Source organism: Pezoporus occidentalis, unplaced genomic scaffold, assembly GCF_034315485.1.
Source record: "Pezoporus occidentalis ecotype Australia unplaced genomic scaffold, CSIRO_AGI_Poc_V1 ctg299, whole genome shotgun sequence".
Taxonomy (NCBI): Eukaryota; Metazoa; Chordata; class Aves; order Psittaciformes; family Psittacidae; genus Pezoporus; species Pezoporus occidentalis.
In genome coordinates, this window is record NW_026914929.1 from 253,783 (window position 1) to 267,405 (window position 13,623).

The 13,623-nt window shown below is 50.8% G+C and overlaps 1 protein-coding gene across 1 annotated transcript; it reads left to right on the plus strand.

The window, feature by feature from the left end:
* Positions 1–91: 91 nt before the first annotated feature.
* On the plus strand, positions 92–5,228 carry ARMC6 (armadillo repeat containing 6). Its single transcript, XM_062626856.1, has 8 exons — positions 92–188; positions 922–1,074; positions 1,525–1,607; positions 2,099–2,669; positions 3,142–3,287; positions 3,646–3,777; positions 4,277–4,414; positions 4,955–5,228. Exons 2-8 carry the CDS (start codon positions 954–956, stop codon positions 5,165–5,167), a joined length of 1,404 nt encoding a protein of 467 aa, XP_062482840.1. The 5' UTR covers positions 92–188; positions 922–953; the 3' UTR covers positions 5,168–5,228.
* The last annotated feature ends 8,395 nt before the right edge of the window (positions 5,229–13,623 follow it).

Sequence of the window (13,623 nt, forward strand, 5' to 3'; positions counted from 1 at the left end):
CCCCTGCCCTCACCGAGGCGGCCGGGCCCGCCGCCGCCTCACGGGAATCTCCCAGCAGCCCCCGCGGACCCCCCCCCCCCCCAGCCCGCCCCTTCCCTCCGCCGCGCCTGCGCTGTTGGCGGCCGCCTCATCCCGTCAAGACGGGCGGTTCCGCGGCAGCGCTGCTTCAGGGCGGCTCGGTACTAACGGTGAGGGCGCGGCGCGGGCCGGGAGGAGCGGGCGGGGAGAGCCCGCAGCCTCCCGCTGCTCTGGCAGGGCCGCGCTGCCCAGCCAGTGGCGGTACTGGCGCATGCGCGTTGCGGTCGGCTGCCGCCTGCCTACGGTGGCCGGGTGGGGCTGGTCCTGTCAGCGCGGCGGGAGGAGCCCGTGAGGGAGCGGCGGCTGCGGGCGGCGGGGAACCGAGGTGGGTCGTGAGGAGAACCGAGGCCTTTGGCGCTTCTCCGGTACCTGCGCCCTCTTCTTGTGCCTGCTCCAGGGCAGGCCTCGCTGAAACACAGGGACGGGATCCACCCGGCCCGGCCGGGCCTTCGGAGGGGATGGGGATGAACCGGGCCCTGCTGTGGGAGCGGGGAGAGAAGGGCCGAGGGGCTCCGGGCTGTGGGAGCCCTAGAGGGTGAAATGTCTCGGGGCTGTGCGTGCCTTGCAGCAGGAGGGGTGCAGGGAGCCGTGTCACGGTAACTCCCACCCGCAGTAGGGCAGCGGCAGCTTCCCCATCCAAATCCAGGGCCTCTGAAATTCCTCCTTGTCTCTTTGCTGTATGTTTCTGCCCATTAAAAAGAAAAACAGCCATCCCTTTGCCCATAGATTTTTGGATTTGAGTTCTGTGCTTTTGTCTTGAAAAAGAGCAAGTCACTTCTTTTGTTTCTGATTAACATTAGAAGGTTTTGTACCAAAACTAGTTGTGGGCGATCTCACTGACAGGACAAGGAGGTGGTTCATCCTGTTCGAGTAAAATGGGGTCAAAACAGATCACACAGGAAACGTTTGATGATGCAGTGCAAGAAAACATCGCAGAGTTTGAGATGGACCCAGAAGAGGCTGTGAGAGAAGCTGTGCAGCAGTTTGAGTCCCAAGGTATTGTAAATTCATCTGCTTTTGCAGTTTGGATTATTACAGACCGAGGTTTTCCATATCTTAAACTTTAAGAGAACCTACATGCAAAGATCCATTGATCTGTCCTCCTGGATTGAAAAGAGGCTTTGTGAAGTGGAACACTGGTGCAGTTAATACTAACCTAGTTTCATGGAGTCAGCTGTGACTGAAAAACTGCTCTGAGTGAAACTGTGGTTTGGTTGATGGTTGGTTTTTTTCTTTCCCAGTTAACATTTAGCCATTAGAGTGATGCTTTGCGCCAGGATGTTATTTGACCATTATAGTTAGACAGAACTTTGGCATCATTGCAGCATCTCCATACATTGATCCACACTTTACAATCAGTTCATCCGTGTTCACTGTGGCTGCCTTGACAAATTTTACCCAAGCTGCTGTCACTAAGATGAATCTGGGTGTTGTTTTTCCTTTCAGGTGTTGACCTAAGCAATATTGTGAAAGCTGTGCGGCCACCGGCCTCTGAAAACGGGCAGAAACAAAAGCATGAGATTTTGCTGGTAAGAACCCATATTCATGTTGGTTCTAAGGATCGGGGTTATATGAGTTTAAGTAATAGACTAAGAATAGTGAGACTTACCTAGTGCTTCTGCCTCTGTCTTACTTCTCTGTGAGCTCTTCAATAAGCAGTTCATCCCATCTGTTGTGCAGGCTACGATTAATACAAAAGTTCATAGAATCATGGAATGGTTTGGGTTGGAAGGGACCCTTACCAGCAAGAATATAAAAACAGTGGTGCACCATTGATAGTTCACTGGTCAGACTGTCCACTGTGATGGCAGAAGTACAGAGATGCTGCTGTTCCTCCAAGGGCTCTCTGCGTGAGGACAACATGCTGCTCTTTCAGACAGCCATTTCTTAAACATGTCAAAGTAATTTTAAGTCTAAAGGTAGACAATGATTATAAATGAACCAATGTGACTGACTCTAAAGAACTGCTCTCATTCCTTCCCATTCCAGGTCCAAAATTAACTCCTGTTCTCTTCTTTAGACTTTAGATGCCCTCGGGAAAGCTGTTGCTGACTCTGACCTTGCTGAGGTGGCCGAGCAGCTCGTGGTCTTCACTGCTCAGTGCAAAGAGCAGCTGGCGTTCCGCTGCCTGGCTGGGCAGAATGGTGCCTATCCTGTGGTGTTCTCTGCCTGCCAGGTGGCTTCGGGAGACAGAAATCTAATGCTGAAAGCCTTTTATACTTTGTCTGCCCTCTTGGATGGGCAGCCAGACCTGCTTGACACTGCTGGCCAGGATCTGCTGCTCCAGACTCTGCAGGAATACAGGGAAGATGCGGACGTGGCGCTGGCTGGGATCCGATGCGTTCGCCACGCCTGTCTGAAGCACGAGCAGAACCGACAGGACTTTGTGAAAGGTGGGATTCTGCCTCTCCTGACCGGAGCCATAGTCCAGCACAGACACAGCGCTGATGTTGTCCGCACGGCTGCCTCGGCCCTCAGGATCATGACGTTTGATGATGACATCCGTGTGCCCTTTGGCCATGCTCATGATCATGCTAAAATGATAGTGTTGGAAAACGATGGGTTAAGAGTCCTCATTGAAGCTGCAAAAGGTAAAATTCACTCCATGTTGATCCTCATTTTGAATCATCTGGATTTTCTTCTCTCAGAGCAGTGCTTTGGCATAACTTGGAGCTCCCAAGAGATGATTCAGATATTTGCCACTTGAATGACATTTCATTCTTTTGATGAAATGTGCCCTGAGAGAGAAAAATGAGTGTTCCAGAGGCACTAAGGTGGCAGTTAATGGTGCTATTTGTCAGTCTATCTACGAGGTTTTTTACAGCCCAGTGTGGGTTTACAGGTACATTATCCCTGCTAAGGTGCTGCATTCTGGCCAAGGAAAGACACTCTCATAGTCTAGATGCAGAGTGATCAGGATGTCATCTGTGCTGGTTCAATATAGAAGGTGAAATACACTTTTTCGTGCTTCTTTTTTAACTGTAATAAGCAAAGTGAAACACCTTGATCCTGCAGCACCCCTTCTCACTCACAGTTCCTCCGTTCATGGTGTCTTCCCTACAGCCTTCACAGATAACTCCAGTGTTCTCAGTGAGCTGTGTGCCACCCTCTCTCGCCTCTCTGTCAGGAATGAATTCTGTCAAGAAATTGTAGATCTTGGAGGCTTAAATTTTATGGTGTCCCTCCTGGCTGACTGCATCGACCATCCAGTGAGTGATATAAAGTGTACTTGGGAATGGAGGTAATGCAGCAGGGCATGCTTTTCAGTTTAGAGTCCTGGCTAGACTATGCATTATTTAGGTGTGGTTAGGGTTGAAACCCAGCCATTGATCCCAATCTACAGCCTTACAGGGTCGTGGAATGGTTTGGGTTGGAAGGGACTTTAAAGATCATCCAGTTCTATTATTACTCTGACTAGCAAGAAAGTGTGACTGAGAGTAGCGTTGCTCTTTGTAGCTGAGAATTACAACTCTGTGAATCCAGTTGCTGGGGATGCTCTGGTTGGCTGTCAGAAGGCTCCAGAACTCTCTCTGCAGCTTTCTAACCCGTTTGTGTGGCTGGAAACAGGACGTGGTGAAGCAGGTGCTCAGCGCCATCCGAGCAGTTGCAGGGAACGACGATGTGAAAGATGCCATCGTGAGCGCTGGGGCGACAGACCTCATTGTCCTCGCCATAAGCCATCACCTCACCAACCCTCAGGTACACAGGGATGTGGTTGATGAAGTCCCACCAGGGTTGGGAATGGAGGTGGAGTTTGGGCTGTGTAATGGAAGAGGGTAACTTGTCCTGTGGAAGGGAGCAAGCCACAGCGTTGCTCTGACTTGTGAGAAACAGCTTGTACTGAGGGCACCCGCTTTCTATGTGCAGTTGTTAAATGACTGTAACTAAGCAATGTGTGAAAACTTTAACATCCAGTTGTTGTTGAGTGGGTAAGGGCATGCTTTGGTAGGTATTTGGGTAAATGACAAGGTATGTCCACTTCACTACATGAGGGTTTTTTCCTTGCTCTTGAATCAGATGGGTACTGGATACAGTGTTTTATACCAAATGTCAAACTTGGTTTATGTGCCAGAGGAGCAGCATGTTTCAGTGGAAAAAGACATTTTAAAAGAATTGCCAGACAAGGAAACAAGCTCCAAATGCTTTCTTTTCCTTAAAGCACCATTTCCAGGCAGTGTCTCTTTCCTCTGTGTTGCAGATCTGTGAGCAGGGTTGTGCAGCTTTGTGCATGTTGGCTCTGCGCAAGCCTGAGAACTGTTCCATCATCATGGAAGGTGGCGGGGCGCTGGCGGCCCTTCAGGCCATGAAAGCACACCCCCGAGAGGTGGCTGTACAGGTATGTGCCTCAGAGCACTTGGGTATTGGTTCAGGATTGGTGTTGGCTCTGTTCGCAGCTTCCTTGGGGTTTTGTGCTTTACTCAACAAATACCAAAAGATTCTGAGCGTGACGAGAAGCAGCATCTAAATGTTGGGCTCCCCACATTTACTCTGATGTAATCAGGGCAAAATGGAGTTTGGGTTTCAAATCCACCTGAATTCAGGTTCAAGCAACTGTGGAATGCCACCCTTCTCTTGCAAGCATCACTTTTCTTCCTGAAAGGAGGAGGATGAGGATAGGTTCTTTAAAGGCCAGTTTGGACAGAGCTTTGAGCAACCTGGCCTAATGGAAGGTGTCCCTGCCTGTGGCAGGGGGTTGGAACTGCATGAGTTTTAAGGTCTTTTCCAACCCAAAGCATTCCATGATTCTATTCTATGAAGTTAGACTCTGTCTTTATGTGTGCCTACACCCAGGTATATATATATTTCCTTACAAAAGGGAAGGATGGTATTTCCTTACAAAAACTGTTGCTGATATCAGTGTTCTCCCTCTCTTCAGAAACAGGCTTGCATGCTGATCCGCAACCTGGTCTCCCGGAGCCGGGACTTTTCTCAGCCCATCTTAGAGATGGGAGCTGAGAACCTCATAACAGAAGCTCGTGCAACACACAGGGACTGCGATGATGTGGCCAAAGCAGCACTAAGGGATCTGGGCTGCAAAGTGGAGCTCCGTGAGTTGTGGACCGGTCAGAAGGGAGGCCTGGCTCAGTGAATCCTTGCTCTGCTGAGGAGAGATGCGTCAAGACATCTAGGTACATGAAGCCTATGGGGGGGGGAACAAAATGGCATGGATTAATTTGCAGTTACACAACTGGAATATCTGAAGCAAATGCCTGGCTTGTGAGGCTGCAGTGATCTTTTTATGGGGAGCTACAGCTGAAATGGCTTCACGCATTCACAGGCTGCAAAGCAACTGTGTGGTAACCATTCCCTGAATCACCTCATGCCTGAAGATGACCTGCTTCCCCTTATCTATGTTCTTTGTGGCCAGAACAGGGCCATTCCCACATGCTCTGATCTGTACAGAGAGAGCAAAAACAGCTCTTGACCAATAGGAGTTTGGTGTGTACTGTGGTAGCCGGTGCTGGTTTTTCCTCTGCTCTCTGCCGGTTGAGGCTGGCAGCTTGATCTGGGATAACGACATGAATGAGGAGGACTGCCATCATTTGTGAATGTGTTCTGTCCTGTTACTGTTGTACTATTATTTTATTGCTGACCATATTGCATTGCTGCTTTGGTTTGGGTTTTTCAGCCAACATAACATTTCAAATGAAAGCAAAGGATTTTGGATAGTGTGGCCCAAAGCAACCTACTTTGTGAAGGTACTATTGGCAACCTGAAGGAAAGTCTGTGGTTTCTGTCAGTGAGATGAGCACACTGGGGGGGGGCACTGGTTTCAAAACAGTGCTGGGGAACCTGGGCTTTGGCTCCCTCTTAGTGGGGCAGCACTTCCCTGAATCCAGGAGTGTTGAAACAGTAGTGAAGAGCCTACTTCTGCTGCAGGCTTGGGGGCAGAAAAGGGGCTGAAACATCCATAGAGGCTCTGAAAGCTCAGCTAAAGGCATGTATGCCCCTATTTCTGGCTGTGGTGTTACCAGTCCTGCTTTGGCGCTGAACCTTCCTCCTGCACTGCTCCTGCTGTACCTGAGCAGATGTTTTCTAATGTGAGATTCTCTGTAGAAATGTTGACCATATAAAATACAAAACCATACAAGGGTGATTGGTTCTTTGTTGGAGGTTTCTTGAGGTGGGAAAAGAAAGGTGCTGAGGTTGGAAGTCAAGCCTCCTGGAGCCCTACCAGCCAGCAGATTGCAAAGGTCGTGGTGGGTCTTCAAAGGTTTCGAGCTCCACCCGTGTTTGGCTGGGGGGAGGCTGCCTGGGGCTCCTCGATCCAGCTACATGAAAGCCTCGCGGGGGGTCTGTGCCCTGTCCTCACCTCCCGAGGTCCTCCAGTGAAGGGGCCCCGCTCCTCCGGGGCAGAGCACACAGGAAGAGCTGATGAAGAGACCCGGAGGTGCCCGGGGCGGGGGGGGGGGGGGGGGGCTGGGGAGTGAAGTGGAGAAGAGCGCTCGCTCGGTCTCACCGGTGCAGTTGAGCTCTCGGGCTTTGCCCTCGGGTGTGTGGCTGCACCACGGCTTCTCGCAGAGAACCGAACGCGACGTTCCCCACGGCGGCAGGAACACTTGGACTCGCCCTCACCGTGAACACGCGTTGGTGCTGCTCCCCCTGCACCTGCCGGCTCTCAACCCCTGCCGGAGCAGCGGAAAGGCGGCTGCGGGCCCGGCACCGGGAGGGCTCCTCCGCGCCCCGCCGCTGGGCTCGCCCTGCCTCCCGCTACGCCCCGCCCCTGCGGCGCGGCCCGCCCTTCCCCGGCTCCGGTTGGCTGCCGCCACTGCCTGTCTGCGGCTGCGCAGCCACTCCCCGCGCACGGTGCTGCCCCTGCCGCGGCGATTGGCTGCTCCGCAGGGCGGGCCCCGCCTCCCGCGGGCGCTGCGGAGGAGGGGGCGGCCTGACGGCGGCGGGCAGACGGAGGCTGAGGCGGCGCGGCGCCGATCCGGTGAGTGCGGCCCCGGGCCCCGCCGCTCCTGGCGCTGACACGGCCCTGGGCGACCATCGCTGGGCCCTGGCGCCTGCGGGCCGGGCAGCCCCGGGCCGTGTCGCGGTGTACGGGGCCGGGTGACATTGCCGCGGCCTCCCGCGGGGTCATCGCGCCTTCGCCCCCCGCCTCCTTCCGCGCTGCCCCAGCGCTCCGGGCAGGGCCGGCGGGGCTCGGGTTGCTCCGGGCGGGCTTCGCCACCTGCCCCGTCCGCCCGGGTGTTGGGGGGAGCCGCGCCGGGAGCCGGCCCGCGTTGTGGGATAGCGGCGCCGGCCTTGGCTGCGCTCCGCGCCCCGCTGTGGCACCGCTCCGGTGGCCCGGGTCGCGCTGCCCGGCTGCCTGCAGCCTCCCGCCCCATTGCCTGCCGTCGGGGCCGGCCCCCCCGCCGACCACCCTGCCTGCGCCATTGGCCACCGCGCCAGCCCTGCCGGCGGCTCCTCTTGCCTGCTCTTGGCCTCCTCCCTGCTGCCAGCCCCGCTTCTCAGGTGCGGCGCCGGTGCTTGTCGGGCGCATCAAGCTCCTCTTCCCTTCCGAGTGTTTCGATGAGAGCTGGTCTCAGAAGCGCGCTTAGTTGCGGTGTTTGGCGTGGTTTGGAAGCTGATGTGGACCCGAGGAGGCGGCAGGGTTGTGTTTCTCTGCGGAGCGGTTGATAGTAGAGGGTGTGGGAGCCATGAAATGCAGATCCCTGGGTGTCGTCTGCCTCTATCCGACTTCAGCGTAAGCACAAACTTGTAGAGCAGCCGTGACTTTCCTGCTCTGCCTCCCAGCGTGGGAGTGCAAGAGATGGCCAGGACTGGGCTTAGATAGCAGCGTGAAAAGGCACGTGGAAAACGCTGGAAGGGAATGTGCAGGGTTAATAAACTCTCTTCCACCTTCTCTGCTGCATGCTGAGGGTGTAACTGGCTGTACCGCAGGTGTAGCGCTCGCTGCAGTTGCTTTGTTGACCTTAAACCTCCGCTCCTGTTTGAAGGAGTTGAAGTTGTGTGTGAGCTCCTTGACGCTGCTTTCCTGTTGGCTGTTAACTCAGCAGACTACGTGGAGAGGGTTTGGAGCCTGCTGTCTCCCGGCTGTTTTTGTGGTGGGTTCTTAATGCTTCACGGTCTCATGAACTGCAAAGCTTTTCCTGGGGTTTGGGTGCTCCTCCGGTGGTGTTCTGTGGTTTGATGAATTTAGAGTGTTTGGAAAACATTCTGGGTTTAAAATGACTGGTTTGGGAGAAGGGTGTGTGTGTTTAGGAACAGCAGAGATGTCTGTGGGTGTTGGGAAAGCGCTGACTGAAGTGAGGCTGTGTAATAAGGGTACCAGAGGGTTGGTATAATCACATCAACCACCTGTGGGTGAATGTGTTTAAAAATAATCCTGTGACTGGGAGTCTGAAACACCAGGGCTGGATTCCAGGTAACCCTGAGCAGCCTTCTAGAGCTGTGGAGACTCAACACGTCGTATCCTTTCCCCCAGCAAGCCAGAAGTCATTGTTTAGCACCACTGCACGTTGGTCTGGAGGAGAGCTGCTGGGACAGGGGTGATTGGGGCTGTCCTTGGTGTTGGATTTCAGCAGGAACTCTCTGGTCCCGGTGATTGCTTCAGGCAGAGGAATTGTAGCTCTTGATAGCAGGGCAGTATGAGTCAGAAGCTGCAATAATCTCTTTTTGCTTGTCCTGCAGCTGTAGCTAATGCAGCGATTTGGGCAGTCCCTGCTGTGAGTGCATGTTTCCGGCATATCTGGCTTGTTCAGCTTGGCTTCAGGAGGTTACATAAAACATAAGGTGAGCACCAGCAGAGCCTCGAGTCTGTGGTTACCTGCTGAAGCAGATGGGCTGGGGACGGGTGAGATGGGTTTGCTGTTAGAAAAGAAGCTCAGGAACCAGGAATAGTTTTCTTCTACTTAGGTTGCTGCTAATTGTAGGAAAAGAGATATTCAGGTTCGTACCTTCTAATGCTAAGTGGTACTAATCCATCACGCTGCAGGGCTGCTCTGTCTTCCAGGTGGTATGTGAGTATTCCTGGTAGCTGGCATACAAAGGGACTTCACATTTTTTGTGATATGGAAAGGTGAACCGAAACACAAACAGCTTGCTCTAGGCCACAAAATAAATGAGTGTTTGAGGAGCTCTTTCCTCTCTAGTTGTGCTTTAAACCTGCTACTCTTTGCCATGGTGCAGTGAATGATAGTGTGACTGTGTCTTGTGCTGCCAGGCCCAAGTTACCATAAAGTAACCAAGTTAATTAAAATCTGCAATGCTTTGGCTAAGCAGAGTTCCTGCTTAACTTGGCTTCAAGTTTTGTACAACTTAGAGTGGGTACAACAGGCAGAGGGGTGTGTAACGCATGGTCTAGTGAGAGTAGTATAGTCAATGAGGAAAGCATTGTCCATAGGAAATGACACCCTCCTGGCACACTGGTGGGTTGTTCTGCTTAATGATGGAAGATTTGAGTTCTTTATTTTCCTCTTTATAGGCAGTTTAAACGGCTGAGGTTTTAGCACAGAGATGGTTATTGTGTTGAAATAGATCCTGGCAAGGATTGCTCCTGTGTTGACTGGGGCTTGCCTGTATTCCAGAGCATCTCAGTTTGACTTCCGAAGCTTCAGCAGTGCTGGGACCTGTCACTCTGGGACCTCATGTGTGCCTGTGGTGACACTCAGGTGACTGCCTCTGGGCTCCATTGATGGCAGCTCAGGTCTGCATGTGCCTGCAGGAGGCCTGCTGACCGAGAGGTCCTAGCTAGCGTTCTGCTGCTGTTTCTTTATGACATTACCACTGAAAAGTAATTGTTGAGAGGAGAATCCAGGCTGGGAGGATGCTGGGGGTTCTGTGGGTGCAGTAGCTTATTTGGGTCTGTTCCTAAAGGAAGGCGATTGCTGTCTGACAAGTGGGGTGGGTTCAGCAGAGGGCCCCTGTGATCCGGCCCCCTGTTTAAGCACTCCCTTCTCCCTCAGATAAAGCTGTTAGCTGGCTCACAGATAAGAACCGGTCTTTGGGTTTTGGCTGTGGAAAACACAGCTGAGGTGTTCCCAGCAACAGGCTGCTTTCAGCAACTGAAGAATGAAGCTCTGTTTTTGCGTGCCAAGACTTTCTCTGTTGCGTGGCTCTCGCCTTCCTTCCAGGCTTAGTGCAAAACTCCCCTGGACTCCTGAATAATGCAGCTGGCTTTGCTTGCAGAGCTCGAGATTTAACCATTTCTCAGTGCTCAGGAGTGGCCTCCAGTCAGATAATCTAAATCCAAGCAAAGAATTTGTGTCTTTATCCTCGGCTTTATTGGCAGACTTAAGTTACATCTGGCAGAGAGAGGCAGGAGGAGCATTTATCTTGTACTTTGGAGCTAAGAAAGCATGTAAAAAAGTTAAACTCTTCCAGATATTGTCGTATAGTGAGTCTTTCTGTCAATGATTCTTTAAAGACCTTTAAAGTAAGAATTGCAGTGGGCTATTCACAGCTAATGATTTGGGATCAGATTTGTATGCAATTGGAAGATGAATGCGATTGAAGAGAGTAGAGTCTGCAGAGCATATCTGGTTTTGATTTTGAATGGTTTAATCAAACCATCATGCAAAGATGGACCTCAAGAAGCCATCTAGTTACAGTTCAAGGCACTGTTATAAGTGTTTCAGCCCTTTTTCCTGTGGTTTTTCTGTGATGCTTTTGCTCCAAGGGTGAATTTAAGGCTGCAGTAATCCCAGCTTTTACCACATCTCTTTCTCTGTCAGGCTCAATTGCTCAGTTTAACAATAACAATTGAAGGAAACTTAGTGGAGCAACTTCCCTGGGTACTGTTTCACCTCAGCCTGCCTGGGAAGATGGGTGAAAACTGCTGCAGGAACTCCCTGGGTTTTCTCTTTTCCTAATTGAATGATACGCTTTCATTAGTGATGTTAGCAACATCAGAGAAAGGCAAGAATTCAGGCCTGGGTAGCTGTAATGAGGGGAGCTGGCGGAGCTCAATGGAGTGAAACAAGCAGCTTGACCGGAATGAAGTTGAAATTGTGCCCCAGAGAACCGTGACTTCCCCCAGACCCCTGTGAAAGGAAGGCCTGTGGGCCTGTGTTAGAAAATACACTTGAGCTCATCGAGTCTGACTGTTAACCCGGCACTGCCAAGTCCATCACTAAACCATGGCCCCGAGTGCCCCATCCACATGTGGTTTAAATCCCTCCAGGGATGGGGACTCCACCGCTTCCCTGGGCAGCCTGTTCCAGTGCTGGACAACCCTTTTGGTGGAGACATTTGTTTTCTTACTGTGTAGGAACATGAAAACTCTAATGACTGGGCCTGCTTTTGTAGTAAAGGTATTTTTCTACTCCTGGGTAGTTTGGGGTCTGGCCAGGCTTTAGCAGAATGGGAATGGTCAGGGTGTTGGTAAAGCCTGGAGAGATGGGCAGTGTGATTTCTGCCTCCATCAGCTGTGAGTGTTGAGCACACCCCACATCTTCCTGCTGCTCTTGGAAGTCAGTGGTGTTCATCTGCCATGGGGGAGCATGTGCATAGCTGGTAGAACACAAAGGAGGCTTTCAGGCAGGCTGTGCCCCAGTGATGCAAAGTCCAACTTTTAAATACTGTTTAATTTTGAAAGCTGGAGATGAGTAATAATCCTCAAGCCTTTCCTTCAGCAATGTGCTTCTAACTGTACGCAGCCTGGCTGCAGAACTTGTGCATCTCTCTTAGTCATGGTGCTGGGCTCTGAAACTCCTCACCTCTTCTGTGAAGCAACTGATTCTCTTAAGACTTTGCCATTTACAATACATTCAGATGAGATAGCTGAAATAACAGCACCATGATTGGATTCACGAGTGGCTTGGACAGCTAGAGCTGGTTTTGCTCCAAACCCCCACCTTGCTTTGGGCAATGAAGTGGCACCTGCCTGTGAGACTTTCTTCCTAGTAGGTTGCTTTTATCATCTGAATAACATGATTCTGTCTTGCCTGTCCTTTTAATCAAAATCCCCACCAAGAAAAGCAGAATGTCTGACTTGTCAGAGAGGCAATTTGACAGCTTGATTGAACTTGCTCAGGTATTCATTAAGTGCTGCTCGAGATAGCTGGGAGAATGGAAGGGAGAGACTAACAAGGCTCTAGTTTTTAATGTGCAGAGCGTATTCTGTGCATCTCCTGGCATGAGAGGAATGCAGCTTGTTTTGGTGCACGGATGTTTCTGCAATTGCTAGAACCCAGGCAGGATACCTAGAAAGAGTCCCAGGGCTCAAAGGGCCATCACAAAACAGACCATTGCAGCTACAGTCATCAGTTTGTCTAAGATAAAACTGCCAGAGACAAAGGGCCTGAGCTTCCCTGGTTCACAGCTTGGTAAATAGTCTTTAATCCATGACTGAATTGGCGTGGCTGCATTAAAGGCAGTGTTTTCTGATGGGCTTCGAAACTGGATGCTGGAGTAAGTGCTTTGTATTTTCAATAAGCTCTGAGGATTTTTTTGTTGTAAAAGCACAGCGTATGTTACTCATTAAACCTCTTTAACTCTTGAACTCGCCTTTGCCAGCAGTTGTGCTTTCTGATTATATATTCTCTTAGGGGAATGCTTTGCTCTCCAGCACGTGGTGCTGAGGAGCCTGGATCCAGATGTGTGACAAGGACTCACGTTAACTACAATATGAATAACACAGAAGTGTGTTACAAAGAAATCAGTCTAATCCACAGCTATTTTTGTTCTTGCTGCCTGTGGCTTTGTCAACATCAGTAATGACTGTGTACAGAGCTCCACAAAACACAGGGATTTAAAGGCTGTCCCGCTGTGCCGCGTTGGGTTTCAGTGGATTCCTTAATGAACGAGTCAGGTTCTATATATGCAAAATAATGTTTGGCTTCTAATGGCCAAATTGACATTGGAACTTCAGAGCTAAGCTTTCTTTGTGCTTCCAAAGGGCAGGTTTGGTCCCAGCAGCCAGAATTCAGTTCGTAACTCCCTGACATCAGAGTCCAGCCGCATTGCTTTGCAGGGAGCAAATGTGAATGGAAATAAGAACCGCTGGTTTTCCATGTCAGCCTCAGCAAGTGTGGAGCCTGTATTTATGTAGAGCATGTGGGCAGCTTGGACGTGTAAAACTGAGCATATAGACAGGTGGCTGTAAGACCAGGGCCCTGAGCACTAAAAATAAAGAACATGTCTGCAGAGTATCAGAGGGGATATTGTGGAGTGAATGGACATCATCATTATGCATGTGCATGCTCTAAAATAAGCCCAGGCTTAAGAACTTGACTTCAGGTTAAAAAATGTCCTTTTAGTCATCTCTTTCTCAATCATCTTTCCAAATCAGGATTCGAACCAAAGTTACATATGGCATTCCTGAGCTCTTCAGCGTGACTTCTATTTCTGTGGGTTTATTTTTGGTCGAGAGAAATCTGATATTGTGACCTACATTTCCTGATTGGAGACAGCGAGGAATAATAACTCTACCTGTGATTTCTTTCATGCTTTTGCTGAAAGGCTTTGTTTTACGATACGTTTTCCAGATACATGAGATAACAAGGTAAGGAAGTAAGTGCAGATAGTAATTAGAAATACTCTGGTGTTCTTCAGGATCATTTAATGAAGTGCTCTGCTCCTGGTGCTATGAATCATCTT

What these genes read in the sequence shown, in the direction of transcription:
- ARMC6 (XM_062626856.1), top strand. Translation starts at nt 954, where the DNA reads ATGGGGTCAAAACAGATCACACAGGAAACGTTTGATGATGCAGTGCAA. An exon ending in CCTCATTGAAGCTGCAAAAG is followed by an intron (nt 2,670 to 3,141) that starts GTAAAATTCACT and finishes TCTTCCCTACAG; the next exon opens with CCTTCACAGATAACTCCAGT. An exon ending in CTGACTGCATCGACCATCCA is followed by an intron (nt 3,288 to 3,645) that starts GTGAGTGATATA and finishes GGCTGGAAACAG; the next exon opens with GACGTGGTGAAGCAGGTGCT.